Source organism: Podarcis melisellensis (genome assembly GCF_964234715.1).
Source record: "Podarcis melisellensis genome assembly, chromosome: 9".
Taxonomy (NCBI): Eukaryota; Metazoa; Chordata; class Lepidosauria; order Squamata; family Lacertidae; genus Podarcis; species Podarcis melisellensis.
In genome coordinates, this window is record NC_138541.1 from 77,079,459 (window position 1) to 77,097,907 (window position 18,449).

General features: G+C 44.1%; 1 protein-coding gene across 2 annotated transcripts; it reads right to left on the reverse strand.

Annotated features, from left to right (window-relative positions):
• Nucleotides 1-1,115: 1,115 nt before the first annotated feature.
• On the reverse strand, nt 1,116-14,216 carry CHRNA3 (cholinergic receptor nicotinic alpha 3 subunit). 2 transcript variants are annotated; one of them, XM_081925862.1, is made up of 6 exons: nt 13,905-14,216; nt 10,045-10,181; nt 8,842-8,886; nt 6,625-6,734; nt 3,235-4,249; nt 1,116-2,097 (listed from the first exon to the last, which is right to left on the reverse strand). In XM_081925862.1, exons 1-6 carry the CDS (start codon nt 13,948-13,950, stop codon nt 1,969-1,971), a joined length of 1,482 nt encoding a protein of 493 aa, XP_081781988.1. In that variant the 5' UTR covers nt 13,951-14,216; the 3' UTR covers nt 1,116-1,968. The 2 variants fall into 2 exon arrangements, with proteins under 2 accessions (XP_081781988.1, XP_081781987.1); XM_081925861.1 differs by having other exon boundaries at nt 10,042-10,181.
• Nucleotides 14,217-18,449: the final 4,233 nt, after the last annotated feature.

The window sequence follows — 18,449 nt, forward strand, 5'->3', positions numbered from 1 at the left end:
CCAGCTTGGTTCCACTGGTGATTTCCATAGGTGGCTTGGATCAGAATGTCGTTTGTAGTTGGGATGATATCTATAGCTACTTTTTGCCAAAATCCATCAAAACAGTTCTCTGCTCTGTGCAGATAGTCCAAATCCTACCTGCAAACTGCAGATCTGTTCCCTCTAATACTAGCCATTACTGTACTTGGGACTTGTGCAAACTTCTACTTGTCTCGTGTCCAGAAAGCATGCGCTTGAGCAGTTTTGCATTTGCCCTGCTGCTTTCTCCTGGGAAACCCCACCGTTTCCCGCTGAATTGGGACAAACGGAAATTTGTGGAAAACCAAACTACAGTGGTACCTTGGTTTATGAACTTAATCTGTTCCGGAAGTCCGTTCTTAAACCGAAACCGTTCTTAAACCGAGGTGCGCTTTCCCTAATGAGGCCTCCCGCTGCCGGTGCCCTTGCACCGTTCGGCTTCCGTTCTTAGACTGAGGTAAAGTTCGCAAACCGGGACACTACTGCCGGTTTTGCAGAGTTCATAAAATGAATAGTTCATAAACAGGGCTGTTCTTAAACCAAGGTACCACTGTATCTTCTTTTTTTCCAGTTCAGCGGTAAAGCATAAATGTTTTCCCAGGGAAAAGCAAGGCAAACAGAAATGTGGAAGAGGTCTTGCTGTGTCTGCAATGTTTTAGGTCTGGTAACGGAAAAGTCTTTCAGGTGCTAGCTGACTAATCCACCATCTTGCCTAAACAATAATCCCTCTTTGCACACATCTTATGCTACATAGCAGGATTTGTTTGCAGTTATTTGCCAGATGAATGTAAAAACAGCAACAGCTAAGAACAGGTGAATTGCCTTGTTCCATCTTGTACAGCCAGGCATCCCCGTGAAGCTCACAGGCAAGGCATCATGGAGATGGCTGCCCCCTGTTCTGGTCAGCAAAGGTATGCTGCCCCTGAATAGTAAGACCCTCATTTTATCAATGGCTAACAGCTCTTCTGAGTGTCCTCAGTTTGCTTGATATGGCTCTTTTCACTTTGCAGTGCCTGAACTCAACGGTGTGGAAGTAAGAAAAGCAAGTCCGACTGAAAGTGCACATAGGTTTGGTTCTGTTTCTCATCTGTGTGTGTCATTCATGGCTTGCCATGTTCCACCTGTTCAAATGACCTGAAGTTGTGGATGCCTGACTTGGGAAATGAAAGGAGTTTCGGTAGGTTTAAAAAGAAACAAGATATTTGCTTTTCCTCATTTTCTGGCGAGCTCAGAAGCCACGAGGACTATATCTTAGTTAGCGAATAACTTCAGCCTCGTAGGACCTCATGTCCTGTGTTTCAAGTTCTGGTTTTTCCTGCCACGAGAGACGCAGTGAAGAAAGGCAGCTGCCTGGTGTTTTGTTATTTTTATTGGCTTCCCTATAGATGTGTGTATCGCATCCTATGGCCAGGACTTCCATAAATTAGCTGTGTGTGTGTGTGAAGATATCCTTCCTTTTTGAGTTGAGGAATTGATTTCATAGTGACCCAGTGTCCTAGTGTATTTAGAGAGGAGGACTTCACTCTTGACACACCATCAATGATATGGCGAGAGTTGTGGCAGTGATCTACATTGTTAAAGCTATTGCAATATCTTTGGTTGGCTTAGGGCAATAGAACAAACTTTTCCCACTTGTGTAGAACTGCGTTACTTTGAGGCTCTTGACACCCACTCAGATCTCATTTTCTTCTAGGAGTGAATATAAGAGGAAAACTGGCAGTCTTCCTAGAAATTAAAATTTTCCAGTCTTATACAGTACTTCATAACAGTGTTACACAAATCATTAGTATTTTTATATTTAAATGGAAGGTGGCTGAATCTCGCCTAATGTTTAAGCATCTTTGCTCCACTACTGAAAGACATAGGAATAATTACTTTAACATAAAGAGAGAGCAGGTAAGACGTTTGGACAGCAAACAGGAAATAGATTTTTTTACAGGGGAATATCGCCTATACTTCATCTCCAATCATTAGCGGTTGCAAGAACAGTCCTGCTGTCCCCAGAATGCACACAAGAATAAATACCCACAGGAAAATGCGATCAATGACCATGGCGACGTATTTCCAGTCATCTTGAGTCTGGAAAATAAAAATATTTTTTTATCAATTCAGGTACAACTTTTATAAACCTATTGTGGTAGTATGAAAGTTCCATACAGTATTTGTGATTTGATATAACAAAATCCACCATGTGAATTCACTCCATGGCTGAACTGGTATTGCAGTGTTTCCTCACCAGGACCATCAGCCTGAAAAGGTTCAGAAAAGAGCAGCCAAAAGCTTCAAGAGAATGGAGCAGCTGCCTTATGGGAGGAAAAGCTGAGCAAGAGGCAACATGATAGAAGTGTTTCAAGTATGTGTGACATGGAGGAAGGGGGCAGGAAATGTTCTCTCCCTCACAACACTCAAACCTGACATCTAACAAAGCTGAATGTTGGAAGATTCAGGACAGAGAAGAAGTTCAGCTATGAACTTCTGCTCCCACAAGAGGCAGTGAAGGCTTTAAAGGAGGATTGGACAAATTCATGGGGGAGAGGGCTATGGATGGCTTTAGCCAGGATGGCTGTGCTCTGCCTCTTCTGGATCCCAGTTGCTGGAACCCACAGGAGGGAGAGGGCTCTTGGGCCCGGGTCCTGCTTGCAGGTTTCCAGAAGCATCTGGTCAGCCACTGTGAGAACAGGATAGTGGGCTAGATGGGCTTGATCCAGCAAGCTCTTCCTATGTTCTTACTGTACGTAATACACAGTAAGTAGTATTACTACTACAATGAGTAAGTAGTAAGTAGTGTGTCATCCAAGTCAGTACATCTTGTGACAGTGAACTCCATGCGTGTGGTGGACTGAGTTGCAAGTGATAAGGGAGCCCAGAATCTGAAACGGTGAGGATGGGGGAAATAGTACTGGGCTAGGTGAACAAATAGTTTGACCTGGTACAAGATAGCTTCCTGTGGTTCCTTACCCCTGCAGTCTGATGTTTTGTTCCCTGGGTACACAGGGTGCCCTGCTCTGCACCATGACTTGGGAACCATGCTAATGGACTATGACCCCCATCATCCCTGACCACTGGTCCTGCTAGCTAGGGATGATGGCAGTTGTAGGCCAACAACATCTGAGGATCCAAGGTTGAGAAAGGCTGATATGGAGGGTCAAAGGTTCCCTAGCCCCGATTTAAAGTGTGGTGCATGTAGCTTGAATAATTAATAAAGTTTGCCCATACCTCCTTGGCTTCATTTTGCATTCTCATATTTTCTGCAATGTATTTAATGCTCTCGACCGCATCTCTCATTTCTGGCGATACTACCAAAGATGAAAGCAGAGCATCTACAGATTCAGAACTGGAGCTCTGGGTCAGGTTGCTGTTCACCTTGACATATTTTATATGTTGGTGTTGGTAGCAAACACAGGTCGTTTCTTGGCACGGGAGGCTGTCTTTGTGGCACCTGGTCTCTGTGCCGCCAAAGCAGTCCAAGTGAGAGAGCTCCGTGTTGTAGGACGGCTTTGAGTCCTGCCCACCGTCATCTGATTCACTGGTGGGCCTGGTCATGAACATGATCCTGGGGAGAAAGTTCAGGAAGATGGTTTTCACCCACTCAGGCATGGTGTGCGTCCTTGGTGTCCTGTAGTGTACATTGAGCACAAACACCGTAATGACTATGGAGAGAGTGACAAATATCATGGTGAAGAGGAGGTACTCCCCAATCAGTGGAATCACTAGAGAGGTTGAAGGAATGGTCTCTGTTATCACCAGTAGGAAAACAGTCAAGGACAAAAGGACCGAGATGCACAGCGTCACTTTCTCACCACAGTCGGAAGGCAGATAAAACACCAACACGGTTAAGAAGGAGATCAAGAGGCATGGGATGATCATATTGATGGTGTAAAATAAGGGCAGCCGCCTGATATAAAGGGAATAGGTGATATCTGTATACACGGCTTCACAGCAGTTGTACTTGATGTCATGTTTGTAGCCTGGTGCCTTAATGATGGCCCACTCTCCGCTCTCCCAATAGTCCTTGAGGTTCATAGTGGAGCCAACGAGAACCAGGTCAATCTCGGCTTTGTCGTAGGACCAGGAGCCAAACTTCATGGTGCAGTTCTGGTAGTCAAATGGAAAGTATGTCACGTCTATTTTACATGAGCTCTTAAAAATAGCTGGTGGCATCCAAGTCACATTCCCCGTATAATTCAGCAGTGCTTTGGTTTTGTCGTCCACCTGGAAGTCTCCAACAGCACTAGGGAGGGGGGGAAACAACAGACCCAAAAGTTGTGTGAATTTCTCCTAATTTGCAAAGCAATTGTCCCTAATATAATGCATTGTTGAGTGTTATATTCACTAATGCATTTTAACACACACTTCACCCTAGCATGTGCATTTTTGCACCTCTCATTTGGCTGAAGAACTATATTGCAAAATTTGGATAATTTTTAATGCGAAGGTTGGCTGTGTTTCAGCTCTCACATTGTTTCAGAAATTATTAAACTGCACTGCATTCACCCCCCACCCTCTGGAACTGTGTTCCTCCCACTGCATGCAGTGTCTTCAGACTCTTGTTGGAACTGAAGCAGGGGCCAAAGGTCGCCTCCTTGCAGGCAGCATCTTTGGTCCTGCAGCAATTTACTTTTTAAAAACACAACAATACAGTGAATCACTTGAACATAATTAGCATCATATCTATCAGATGTTTGGGAAACGCTGCCCTGGAGGGATGGCTGTTCTGCACGGGGTACGCACAGCCTCTTTCTTGATGCCTCCTAATGTATATTGATGGGATTCAATTAGTGCCCCAATGTAGCAATTGCAGTCATACCTCGGGTTGCAGATGCTTCAGGTTGCGGACCGCCGAAACCTGGAAGTACCGGAATGGGTTACTTCCGGGTTTCGGTGGTTGCGCAGAAGTGCTAAATCGTGCTTTGCGCATGCGCAGAATTGCAACCTGCATGTGCGCAGACGCGCCACTGTGGGTTGCAAACGTGCATCCCACATGGATCACGTTCGCAACCTGAGTGTCAACTGTATTGTTCTTTACTGTTACTGGAAGCTACCAGATTAGAAATGTAATGCTACCTCTGCCATATTCTGTTCCAAGTTTATTGCACATTTCATTTCTTCAGTTCAGTAGAAGACACCATCTTAGAGAAACACCATGTTAGGGAAAGGGGGGCATTGAGATTCACCTACAGGAATCCTAGAGTTGGAAGGGATGCCAAGAGTCATGCAGTCAAGCCCCCTGCAATGCTGGAGTTACAACTAAAGCAACCATGACAGACGACCATCCAACCTCTCTATGTCTGGACTGCTTAGGTTGTGCCAGTCCATAACACAGACACACTACTGAGACAAGAAAGTCTGATGTGGGTTGGATTTGTCCAATATAAGAAGAAAAAGCTAGCAAGGGAGTGGATTCAGATGATCACTTTGCCGCTTCTGATTTTGACTTTTGCAAGCAGCTTGTAGTGAAGCCCTTCTAGTGGCCCTTGTGTGATTGTGACTTAGTTGAGTCAGATATCCTGTGTTATGGTCCCTGGAAAGTCTGATGATCACTGAGCTTTGTGAAATGGCAAGAAATTGCAAAAGGGGTGGTGGTGCACAAAATTACTTCATGAAGGAGAAAAGGTGATACCAAGGCTTGGTCAGGAAATCTTGCCTGATGAGGAATGGTTGAGAGAGTTGGGAACGTTTAGCCTGGAGAAGATGAGAATGAGAGGGATATGATAGCCATCTTCAAACATCTAAAAGGCTGTTGCGTAGAAGAGGGAGCAAGCTTGATTTCTGCTGCTCTGGAGGTTCGGACCCAAACCAATTGATTCAACTGACAAGAGAGTCCAACTAAACATTAGGAAGAACTTTGGGAGGTTGAGGGCTGTTCCACAGCGGAGCAAATTCCCTTGGAAGGTGGTGGACTCTCCTTCCTTGGAGGTGTATAAGCAGAGGTCACATGGCCATCTGTCCTGGATGCTTGAGCTGAGATTCCTGTACTGCAAGCGGTTGGACCAAATGACTCTTGGGGTCCCTTCCAACTCTATGGTTCTTTGTTTAAGGATGCATTTACTCTTTTGAGAAATAGCATGAGCAGGTTATATGGGGATTCCTCCCTTTCCAAATGGGCATTTAACAGGGAGAGTGCTGTGCCTTGGTATAAGAACCCGTGTTTTGCTTGTGGATGCTCTTGGGTCTCTGGTGATGTGGGTCTTGGGTAATGAGCCACTCCTAGTCAGAGTACTGGGCTGGCAAGAGACCAATGATGTTACTCTGTCTAAACCAGTGCCAGATGTTCAGTGTAAACCAGAGACTGCGAATCTGTGGTTCTCTAGATCAGGCATCGGCAAACTCTGGCCCTTCAGATGTTTTGGAACTACAACTCCCATGATCCTAGCTAACAGGACCAGTGGTCAGGGATGATGGGAATTGTAGTCTCAAAAAATATCTGGAGGGCCGGAGTTTGCCTATGCCTGCTCTAGTTGATGGTGGACTACAAGTTCCTCCACCCAGTGGCCATCCTGGTGGGACACAGCTTCCATACCATAGATTTTACTACACCTTTGGAAAGGGAAAGATGCTAAAACATAAAGTAATCTTTTAAGAATAGACTAGACTGTATAATCTTACTTGTTATATAGCACAATATCTGGCTTCCAGATCTTCTGTGATGGCACTCGAATAAACTGAACACCTCCATACTTCTCTGGATTCCATTTCAGTTTGTAATCGTTCCACATCTAATCAACGAAGAAGAAGAGAAATCAAGCGGTATTTTAGAATATTCCCACAACTTCCTATTATAGCTTATTCATTCATTCATTTTATTCATTCATTCATTTAGTGTGTTTATGTGTCTCAATACAACTTACAGAAGAAAACCAGAAGAAAAAAAAGAAATGTGAAAATCAAATGTAAAAACAACACTAAAATTAGACCCAAAGTGCTCATCCATCTATCTATCTATCTATCTATCTATCTATCTATCTATCATCTATCTATCTATATCTCTATCTATCTATCATCTATCTATCTATCTATCTATCTATCTATCTATCTATCTATCTATCTATCTATCATCTATCATCTATCTATATCTATCTATCTATCTATCTATCTATCTATCTATCTATCTATCTATCTATCTATCTATCTATCTATATCTATCTATCATCTATCTATCTCTATATCTATCTATCTATATCTATCTATCTATCTATCATCTATCTATCTCTATATCTATCTATCTATCTATCTATCTATCTATCTATCTATCTATCTATCATCTATCTATCATCTATCTATCTATCTTCTATCTGTCTATCTATCATGCTGGGAAGCATAGTTTATCCCTTGCAGAGCTATGATCCCCAACACCCTTATCAAACTACAGTTCTCAGGATGCTTTGGGGGAAGCCATGTTCTTTGAATGTGGTGTGGATGTGAGCTTTTTCTCCCTTCTGCACAAACACACCCAACATTCCATCCCTGATAAGCCGTGGGAATGTCTTTTTGTACATCTGCAAACCTCACAACACGCCCCCCCTCATTCCCCTGTTAATTTCCCCTTCTGCAAGGGTGGTGCTGTTTTGGCTGCCTAAGAAAAGCATTCGCAGGGTAAACATCAGAAATGCAAGGAATGATGGGTCACCTTGAGCGATCAAAAGCCCCACATTTTTCAGTGGCTGGCTAAATCTGCCTCATAATGTAGGGTTGCCATATGTCCGGAATTTCCTGGACATTGCCAGGATTCGGCTGTCAGAAACGGAAATCGCTTGAATGTCTGGGAAAATCTGGATGCAACCCATGTCAGAAGTGTAGATTTTGGCGAATTTCCTTAAAAGTAGATGGGCGGGGGGAGCTCAATGTCTTGTGTCTGGATTTTCACTTTTTGAAATATGGCACCCCTGGATGATGTTATAAAACGGGGGGGGGGTCTATAGTTTATGATTTGCTCTCCATTTTCTGTTTTCTCAAAGGGGAGGGCACCCAATGAGATCTCTGAATTCCTCACACCTTTTCTGTGGGATTTCTTCATTCCCCAGGATGCTGTTATGATTTATTTAATGCCAACAAGACAGACAACCACTAGGTGGCAGAAGAGCATAAAAGGTGTTTCCTGTTTCTGACTCGGGCTGTAGCCTTCGGGGTTTCCTTCTTCAATGGGTTCCTTGAACACACAGGTGTATCGTCATCATGTATGTCTGCATGTACTGCACTTCCTATCTCTTCCCCTTCCCCAGCTATCCCCCCAATATAGGACACTCAGATACAATTTTCAGCACCCTTAACACTACAGTTCCCAGGTTGCTTTGGGGGAAGCTATGTACAATCTGGGACGCGGGTGGCACTGTGGGTAAAAGCCTCAGCGCCTAGGGCTTGCCGATCGAAAGGTCGGCGGTTCGAATCCCTGCTGCGGGGTGCGCTCCCGCTGCTCGGTCCCAGCGTCTGCCAACCTAGCAGTTCGAAAGCACCTCCGGGTGCAAGTAGATAAATAGGGACCGCTTACCAGCGGGAAGGTAAACGGCGTTTCCGTGTGCGGCTCTGGCTCGCCAGAGCAGCGATGTCACGCTGGCCACGTGACCCGGAAGTGTCTCCAGACAGCGCTGGCCCCTGGCCTCTTGAGTGAGATGGGCGCACAACCCCAGAGTCTGGCAAGACTGGCCCGTACGGGCAGGGGTACCTTTACCTTTACCTTTATGTACAATCTACATATATATGTGTGCAATCTACATATATATCTGAAAATACTTCCAATGCTTTTTGGTTGTTGTTTTTTTTACAAAAATCCTAAAGCGTTCCTTCTGTGGTAGGGGCGGGCTTTTTTTGGGGGGGGGTGTTACTTACATGTCTCAGCCATAAATTAGTCTCCATAATCTGGTTCACTTCATCCTGGGAAAAGAAAAGTCATAGCTGGGTTTGAAACCCCTCATCCAAGTTACATTCCCAGTGTAATTCAACAATGCTTTGGTTTTGTCGTCCGCCTGGAAGTCTCTGGGGATGGAGAGGGGCTCAGCCATTTTTCTTGAGCTGGCTGGAGGGTTGCTCTGCAACCCGGGGGGAAATGGCAGAGATGGGTTCCTTCACTTTCAGGTCAGTTATTACTATGACTATTATTAATAATAATCCACTCTTCACTCCAAGGCAGGTTGAAACATTAAAACACAACATTAAAAACATTTTTTTAAAAAAACAACTTACAGCCATAAAAATAAGGTGGATCCTAAAAACACAGACCTCAAGTGTCAAAAGCAAGGGAAGGCACCAGGTGACCCTCTGTGGGGCATACACAGCTTGGGGGCCACCACGGAGAAGACCCCCCACTCCCTAAAATAACCCTGAGGAGGAAGGAACTACCAGGAGGGCCCCCTCTGCTGATCCCAGTACCTGAGGGTTTAAAGGGAAGGGAGAGGCTTTCAGGTATTTGGGGCCTGAGTTGTTTAGGGCTTTGAGCACCAGAGTGAGTACCTTGAAAAGGGCTCGAAAATGAACTGGTGTCCAGTGCAGTTGTTTCAAAATAGGTTATATCATATGATCTGAGTAGAACTCCAGCCAAGTCTCCCCCCTCCTGCCCCTGTTCACAGCTTCTGTACTATCCCCACCCAAAAAGAACGCTGGGCCAGTGGAAAGAGGCTGGGCTCCCCCCTGAACCCGTTTTGCAGTTCACATCCCATCCATTCACCAGAATTTTTGACTTCCAGACTTGAGTGGCAATATGACACAAACGGATTATTTCAGCAACTGAACTGGGACAAAAAATAACAGTCTCTGGTCCAGCTTTTGCCAACCCAGTGCCCTCTGGGTGGTTTATTTATTTGTTACTGCCTCTTCCCATTTCACCCCACAATGTCCCTGTGAAGTAGGCGAGACTGAGATACAGTGACTGGCCCAAAGTTACCCTTCATGGCCAAGATGGGGATCTGAATCTGGGTCTTCCACGCTCCAGGACTCTAACCACTATACCACACTGGCTCCCAGTCTGCCCGTCAGCTGTAAAAGTCTGGAAACAACCGGAAGGCATCAAGGCTTCTCTCGCAGTCTACTCACCACCTTTACGAGTTGCGATAGGGACACCTCGAACGAAATCATGACCGGGTCAGACACATTCTCCACAGGCCTGATGATGTTGTTGTAATTGGCAAATAGCTCATTGTAGAGTCGGTGTTCAGCTTCGAAACAATGGCAGTCTAAAAGAGGGCAGGGTTGGAGCACATACAAACCTCACAACATTTTGGCCTGGATTTCTGAAACATTCTCGGCTCGGTCAGAGTAGGGCTGCCATACGTCTGGAATTGCTAGGACAGAGCTGGGATTCACCCATCGAAAATGGCATCTGGGCGGAATTTTCAAAAGTCGGTTAAAAATGTCCAGGGAAACCCAGGTATATGGCAGCCCATATTGGAAGTGTTGATTTTGGGGCAACCCTAGCAGAGTCCTTCCCATAATCACCTACAGAACCTTAAGAATATAAGAACCTGTGAAGAGCCATGGGACCCTCTCCAGTCCAGCACCCTGTCCTCGTGGTGGCCAGCCAGATTCCAAGCAGAATTCAGGTGCAAGAGCCCTCACTCCTGCAGCTTCCAGAAACGCATTTGGTGGCAGGACAGAGCATCCTTGCAACTGAAAATGCTGGGGATTGGAGCTGGGACATTCTGCATGCAAAGTGCTTCCTTTACCCCTGTCTCTTCCTCTGTCCGAGAAGGGGACAGAACAAAGGGATGGAACTGACATCATCACCATCATTATTAATTGAATTTGCTAGTCTCTGTATCGTGCCCAGGGCAACTTGCAGGCAACTAACCACACAGGCAACCTCCATAGATATAAAAACCAAGGGGAAAATAAATACATTGAAAACTTCCGACCCACTTCTCAAAGGTCCCAGATAGTGAAAGCCCAAAGGCTTAGTTGTGGAGGAAATGGTCTATGGTGGAACGGTCTACCTCTGAAGGTGCTGGGCTCTCTTGCATTGAAGGTTTTTAAACAGAGGTTGGGTGTCTGTCTGCCAGGGATTCTCTAGCTCGAATTTCTGCATTGCAGGGGGTTGGACTAGATGACCCTTGGCGTCACCTTCCAACTCCACAATTCTATGATTTCTGGTGAAAAAATTAAATAACAAACCATGACCCTTCTGCAACTGCCCTTATTAGTGTGCCTCCTCCTCCACCAACAAACTCCATAGACACAGAAGACAGGCAGCTAACCAGAGAAAGTAGCCTGGGATTTATTATTTAGATGGAGAGATACCCAATTTAATTTACTTGGTGCCCATGCAGTTACAGGAGAATGGCATTGGATGTGGTGTGTTTAAGCAGTATAATGCGTATATCTAGCCAGCAGTGAGGATGCAATGAGTTTGGAAACATTAAAGCTGAGTTTGTAGAGTTTCCCCTTTCCTTTCCTTTCCTTTCCTTTCCTTTCCTTTCCTTTCCTTTCCTTTCCTTTCCTTTCCTTTCCTTTCCTAAATTAAATCATTAAGTGCTGTTGATTTACTTGTTCCGAATATTGTCAACAGCTACTGACCTCACAAAAGCAACTTTGCTGAATTGCATTCTGTAAGCTAAAATGTGCCTTTTAGTGGGGATGTAATGAGAATCATTGGACACAGCCCATGTTTGTCCAAGAGTTGATGTTTCTTGAGGGGGGGGGGTATTTTTATTTTATAAAGTGATTAAAGCATGCTTGAGTATGCCATGATGAATTAACATTTGACACAATTCACAGAAATCCATTATAATTAACTACAACTAACTGCATTAATTCATACAGCATGAACAAAATACAGCTGCGTATTCCTGCAGAGTCTCTTCCAACTACAATTCTAAGGTTATAAAAATACAGTGGTTGCTTCTCAATACTGAAGATGCTCTACTACCAAAATTAATTCTAGATACATATTCTCAGCCACTCGCTATTTAAAAACTCAGAACTACTGCTACTGTTTTAATTTCCCCCCTAAAATCTCTGCAGTTAAAACCATGCACCTGTGCAGATGGGCACTGGCTTATTTATTTTAGTAGAGGAGACTCCTTCCTACCAAAAGAAAAGTGTGAGTGAGGTAAGATCACGTTAGTATCCTGGGGTTTACAGTCATAAATGAAAGCAATTCATGGAGGAAACTAAAGAAATATCTGCAGCATCGCCCCCTCAAAAGAAATATATATATACTCCCCCCCCCCCGGAGTTCAAATGCTCTATACTGAATATTTTCTATTAAGGCTAAAACAAAAGATTGATCAAAATGCTTGCGACATGTGTAAATGATGTCCTGATGGTAGAACTGATCAACCTTGTTTTGTGGCCGGGGGCCGTGCGTGAGCATGCACAGATTGCTTCTGAGCACAGGGATGTGGCTGGTTTTCCTCTGCAACAGCCCCTTTGCCCCATGAACTGCTGTTCCAAAGTGCATGGGGGGGGGTCATGGATTTTGCATTATGTTCACACCACTGTTAAAATTTCTGCTATGTGTTCTAACCATTTCGTATTGCTCACTATGATTTGTTTAAAATATTTTGAAACGTTTCTAGCCAAGGGTGCACTGCTGATAGAAATGGCAACAGAACCTCTTAAAACAAATTCCCCACATTTGAAACATGAGCAGAAATGCAGAGGAACATAATCGGCTGTGCAAAGACGGTAGATCAAAGCAGACTTACAGAGGTACAACAATGTTTGCTACCATCTTGGATTAGAGAAAAAGAGGGGCACGCTTCGTTTTGCTCTCTCTTCAAACCAACACAATTTAGAAGCTGCTCAAAATGCAATGCAGACTCCGGACTCGCATTTGCAAAGGTGGTTGTGCTCCTCTGAGCACGTGCAATTTGGTTGTGATTCTATGTTCAGTCAACCAAGTAACAAAGCACAATTTATTTATGGTTGGACAGACCTGTGGATTTAACAGGCCATCCTAGGAATGGGTGGGTTGCCTATAACCTCTGCTTTGAAAGCCATCTATTTTTGCACATCTAATGTTTTGCTTCAAAATCTTGCCTTTGTGAAAACCTGCCACATATCCTCTCAATCAACAGCTACTCAACAGCAGAACAGAAATTTGAAAGCTCGTACTACATTTGTTTGGAGAGAGTTTCACTCCTTGTATATATTCCAGGAGACAGGAAAACAGACATGTTCCCAACTGGTCAACAAAAACAGCATGAATTTTTATCCTCAGGTGCATTTTACATATTGCAGACATGTAACATTCAGTGCTGTACAAGGTTTAAAATATTTCATTGGTTTGCTTGGGAAAGTGATATTTCCTTGCAAAAAGAAGGAAATTACTACTTCTGAGTTAATTTATATATAACTTTAAGTCCTTCAGAGATAACCTCTTAAGTGAGACAACCTGGAACATTAGCATTTTAGATTTTTTATTTTAAAAAATCCAGCTCTTATTTTCATGTATGATTTCCTTGGCATAAATATGAAGTTTTCATACGGCTTCTTTGTTCTCTCGCCTCCCGCCTCTCCTAGTTGGCTTGTTCTCCTCTTGAGTTTTCCCTCTTTCCAACACCCACCTCTCTGCTAAAGATGACCCCACCCTCCCTGCTCCCAAAACAAGCTTAAAGGCTGAGTTCGTCAGAGGTTAAGTCACTTCTCTCCCATATATTCTGCAGGGTGAGGATGTCACCATTTCTGGCCTTACCACATTGTCAAACTGAAACACACACAACACATTCCCCTGGGAAATTATGAGAAATGTATGGCCTTCCCAATCAACCATTTTGCTTTTTCAAAGGAGAGATAAAAAAAGAATAATCCAGCTGCACAACCCTCCAGAATGAAAAAGAATCTTACATTACGGATTCCCAAACCCAACTTCAGGTTCTATTGAAATCCAATAAGTGTTTTCTACCCTTTGCAATTCCCCCACCCGCAGTCCTCTCCCCTAGCCGTCCACAGTCACTCACCTTTAAGGAAAGGGAAAAGAGCCACTGGCAGGAGCAGCTCCAGCATCCTCTCCACTCGGCAACAGAGCCTGCCGGAGACAGAAGCAGCTGGGCAGCTTTGCACAGACTCCTTGCAAAATAAGACAGCCTGGATTCTGACAGATGCAGCCAGGAGCCGTGGGTTGCCAGCAGGGCCCTGAACCTACCGTTCTGTGCTTGGAAGCGCGCTCTATAACCACAGCCCTGCCCCTTTCCTGGCTGCCCACACCAAGATAGGGGAATTGTCAAGTCAAATAGGTGCAGCTACAGCAAGCATGAAAACCTCCTCATCCGCTGATGTGCTCATGCATAAGCAAAGCTGATAACCTGATAACCATAGTTAAGATCTTTTGCACTTGGCCGTGCAGGGAAGATTGGAACCTTACTCCAAATTTCATGCCAAGCTATTTCAGACAAGTCCAAGTTAATGAAAATGGGATAATTGAATTTGTGCATGGAACGGATATTGACAAGTCTTGAGTTTGCATATCATTAAAAGCAGCACTTTAGAGCTGAGCTGGTAGTCAGGCACCATTAATGAATTAGCTAACACAGTTCTTAGATGTTTATGGATTTTTCTTAATGACCGCGACAGAAATGGAGGAGGTGTATGAAAGAGAGGAATCTAGGCTCTGTGCTTGTACGCTATGGCTTTAATGTACATTCAAAGCACTTTTTTCCGGCAAAGAATTCTGGGCACTGTAGTTTGTTAAGGATGGCTGTGAATTTGAACTCTGTAAGGGATAACTACAGTGCCCAGAATTCTCTGAGGGGAAGAAAGTGCTTTGACTGTTCTTTAAAATTATGGTCCATACACTCCTCAGGAGTCACAGTTATTTGTAGATGTGCTGCAGGACCCATTTTGTTACTATGTAACTGTTGTTGTTGAGTCGTTCAGTCGTGTCCATGACCCCATGGACCAGAGCACGCCAGGCACTCCTGTCTTCCACTGCCTCCCACAGTTTGGTCAAACTTATGTTAGTTGCTTTGAGAACACTGTCCCGCCATCTCGAGCTCTGTCGTCCCCTTCTCCTTGTGCCCTCCATCTTTCCCAACATCAGGGTCTTTTCCAAGGAGTCTTCTCTTCTCGTGAAGTGGCCAAAGTCTTGGAGCCTCAGCTTCATGATCTGTCCTTCCAGTGAGCACTCAGGGCCGATTTCCTTAAGAATGGATGCGTTTGATCTTCTTGCAGTCCATGGGACTCTCAAGAGTCTCCTCCAGCACCAGAATTCAAAAGCATCAATTCTTTGGCGATCAGCCTTCTTTATGGTCCAGCTCTTACTTCCATACATCACTACTGGGAAAACCATGGCTTTGCCAAGAAAACTCCATGGACTATGTAACTAATTTATTTAAATTGTTTCTATAATGCTTAATATTTCAGAAAATAATAACCTCAAAGCAGTTTACAGATAAATTTAAAGCATCAAATAAAAAAATCACAAAATATCAAAATGAAACATTACAGAGGAAGGTGAAATACAAAGTGCATTTAAATAAACATGATGAATAGGAAAACAAATATTCTCTTAAACATACAAATACATTATAGAAAAAATCAGGTGCAAAAATAAAACCCCACAAAACATCATAATTTACAACTGACCCAAAAAAACTAAAAGAGAAGCTGCACTGAAACCCATCTCCCCTCATATCCTCTCCCAGGTACATCTTCAGGATATAAGTCTCATTTTCCAGGGGTGCAGCCAGGATTTATGGGGGGGGGACACCCTCCTTTCGCCGTCCTCTGTCTGGCTCTGTCTAGCAGATTTGGAATGAAATGTCTCAACAACAGTTGTGTTAATTTACTTTCTTTTGACCCCAAGAGCTCAGAAAAATCTGTCAAAATCTTTCTGCAGTTTCTATTTTTAGTTAAGTATGTTTATTTACTTGACTGGGGGAACAGACCCCCCCCACTCCCCCTGGCTACACCCGTGTCACTCTCACACAGTCCCACACCAGCCATGCAGTTCATGCAGCTGATCTCCAGCCAACCACTTATTACAAAGCAAATGTCTGGTCGACAAAAACCCATAGCAGAATTTAAGCAGAATTTACAACCGGCTCATTCATCCACTTACGTATTAGGGCAATCAAGGCCCGACTATACATTTAAAGCACATGGCTTCCCCCAAGAATAATGGTGCTGGGAAATGTAGCTCTGTGAGGGGCAAACTATGGTTCCCAGGATTCTTGGTAGGGAGGGAGTCATGGCTTCTAGGGTCTGAGGTCCCTTTGTCCTCCCCATAAAATATTTGAAGGGTCTGGGCCCCCCACTTGATGGCCATTTCCATTAAATGGAGTGAGTCTGCTGCATTAGATGTGTGTGTGACCATAGTACTATTCTGAGTTTGGGGGAGGTTGGAGACTCACTCATGCGGGTTCTTTGGAGACAAAGGCCAGGGGACCACTTCAGGGCTCTGATTTGCTTCAAAGGGATGTGCTGGGTTGCAGTTAACCGCAGGAAAGTGAAGCAGGAGCAACAAGACCAAAGCCTGGGGTGGGCTTTTCAGGGAGCTGGAAGGGCAGAGAGGCCGGGAGAGCTGGGGACAGAAGCTTGACTTGTTCTGTGCCGGATCCAAAGCTGTCAAGGCAAGATAATGATGTAGGTTTGCGGGTGGGGAAAGCCTGTGTGATCCCTGAGCCTCTTTCTGGTTCTCGGGGTCCTCTATCCAGGAAGAGTTAAAAGCTGGTGGAAGATTCCATTGCTAACTGAGCAACTGGAGGTTTTTTTTGTAAATAATTTATTATTATTATTATTATTATTATTATGATGATGATGATGATGATGATGATGAATAAAAAGACAGTATCAAAACACCATGTTGTAGAACATCTTCTGAAAATTATACAGAATAAAAATAGAAATATAAAGCAAAAAGCTACTGAACAGAGGGTACTGATAAAGGACTAGCTGGACAATTGTAAGATAAAGGCTGTAGCTTGCAAGTGAAATTACTCCATCAACACCCCTTTGTCTAGGCCAGGCTTCCTCAACCTCAGTCCTCCAAATGTTTTTGGCCTACAACTCCCATGATCCCTAGCTAGCAGGACCAGTGGTCAGGGAAGATGGGAATTGTAGTCTCAAAACATCTGGAGGGCCGAGGCTGAGGAAGCCTGGTCTAGGCAATGGTTGTGAATAGCAGAGCACCATGCTTAGCCTAATTAAAGATTCTGTGCCAGAGGGTCAATGCGTGGCGCTGGTGTGGCTCCTCCCCTTCCCCTGGCTGGTACTTAGAATGTGAGGGGTGTGAGCACACAAAACCAGAGAGACAGAGCCATGCTGGATGACAAAGCTGGGACCGTGGGAGAAGTATTTAAATAAATCACATATCCTAAGGACATCACCGTCTCTTCTGACCCTCATTCCAAGGAACCCAAGCCATGGGTAAATGCCTGGAACCCCTGGAAGACTGGAGTGGTGTGCAACAATTTTGGGGTGTTAATGCTGTGAGCACCTCCATCCTCTGCTTAGGTTGCAGCAAGAAGACCATGCATCTTCGAGGCACCACAGTCTTCGCTGACCTTGGGGAGAGGACGGGGCAATCATATCATGGTGATCAACATCACCAGCCCAGCTATGGAAGTTTGCTACTTTCAGAAGTAGAACAGCAGTAAGAAGGCCTGTCACCTGCTGCTATCAATCCACTCCATGAACTATGGCGTTATGATGCTGGCAGTTTTATTCTCAATCCCTTCCCTAAATGATTCCTAGCATGCAATTTGCCTCTTTCAAAGCTGCTGTCTCCTGGGTCTCATTTCTGGTCGGTTGCTGCCGGCTCAGACCCCATCAGCTCATATATGGGAAGTTAAGACCTTTTTGCCCCAATTTGCATCAACTTACACTTCCTTACAGTGAACGGCACCTGCCATTTCAATGTCCAGTTAGCCTGTTTGATGATATCCTTTTTTACATTTGAATAATTGTTGTCAACAAGATTGGCCAATTCCCTGCTCATTCTTGAACAAATTAAAAAGCACTGGCTTTTGGGTGCCAGTGCTTCACCATATATCCCCAATTTTGAGAACTCTCCATTTTTTCTACTCTCTGCTTCCTGTTTTGGATCCAAAATAGGACTTAAAAAAAAAAATTAACAATTTAAACATATCAAAATATCAAAACATATCATATTCATTATTTCCCCCCTTTCCCCCCACCTCCCCATCAAACCCTCCCCCCCCATGACTTCTCTCAGCTCCTCTCTCTGATTTCCCAACACATATTGTTCTCTGTATACTGTAAAATTGTATAAATTCTTACATTATCTGTCTACTATGTTAACCATCAATACATTTGTGCATGTTTATTCAAAACCTGCCAAGGAGTCCAATTCATTTTGTGTTTTTTTAAAAGTAAGTTGTAAAAAGTTCCCATTCTTCTTTGAAGTCACAGTTGTCCTTATTTCGCAGTTTGTATGTCAATTTAGCCAGTTCTGCATAGTTCATCAATTTCTCTTGCCACTGTTCTTTTGTCGGGGTTTCCTCATTCTTCTATCCTTGTGCTATCAAGACTCTTGCTGCTATTGT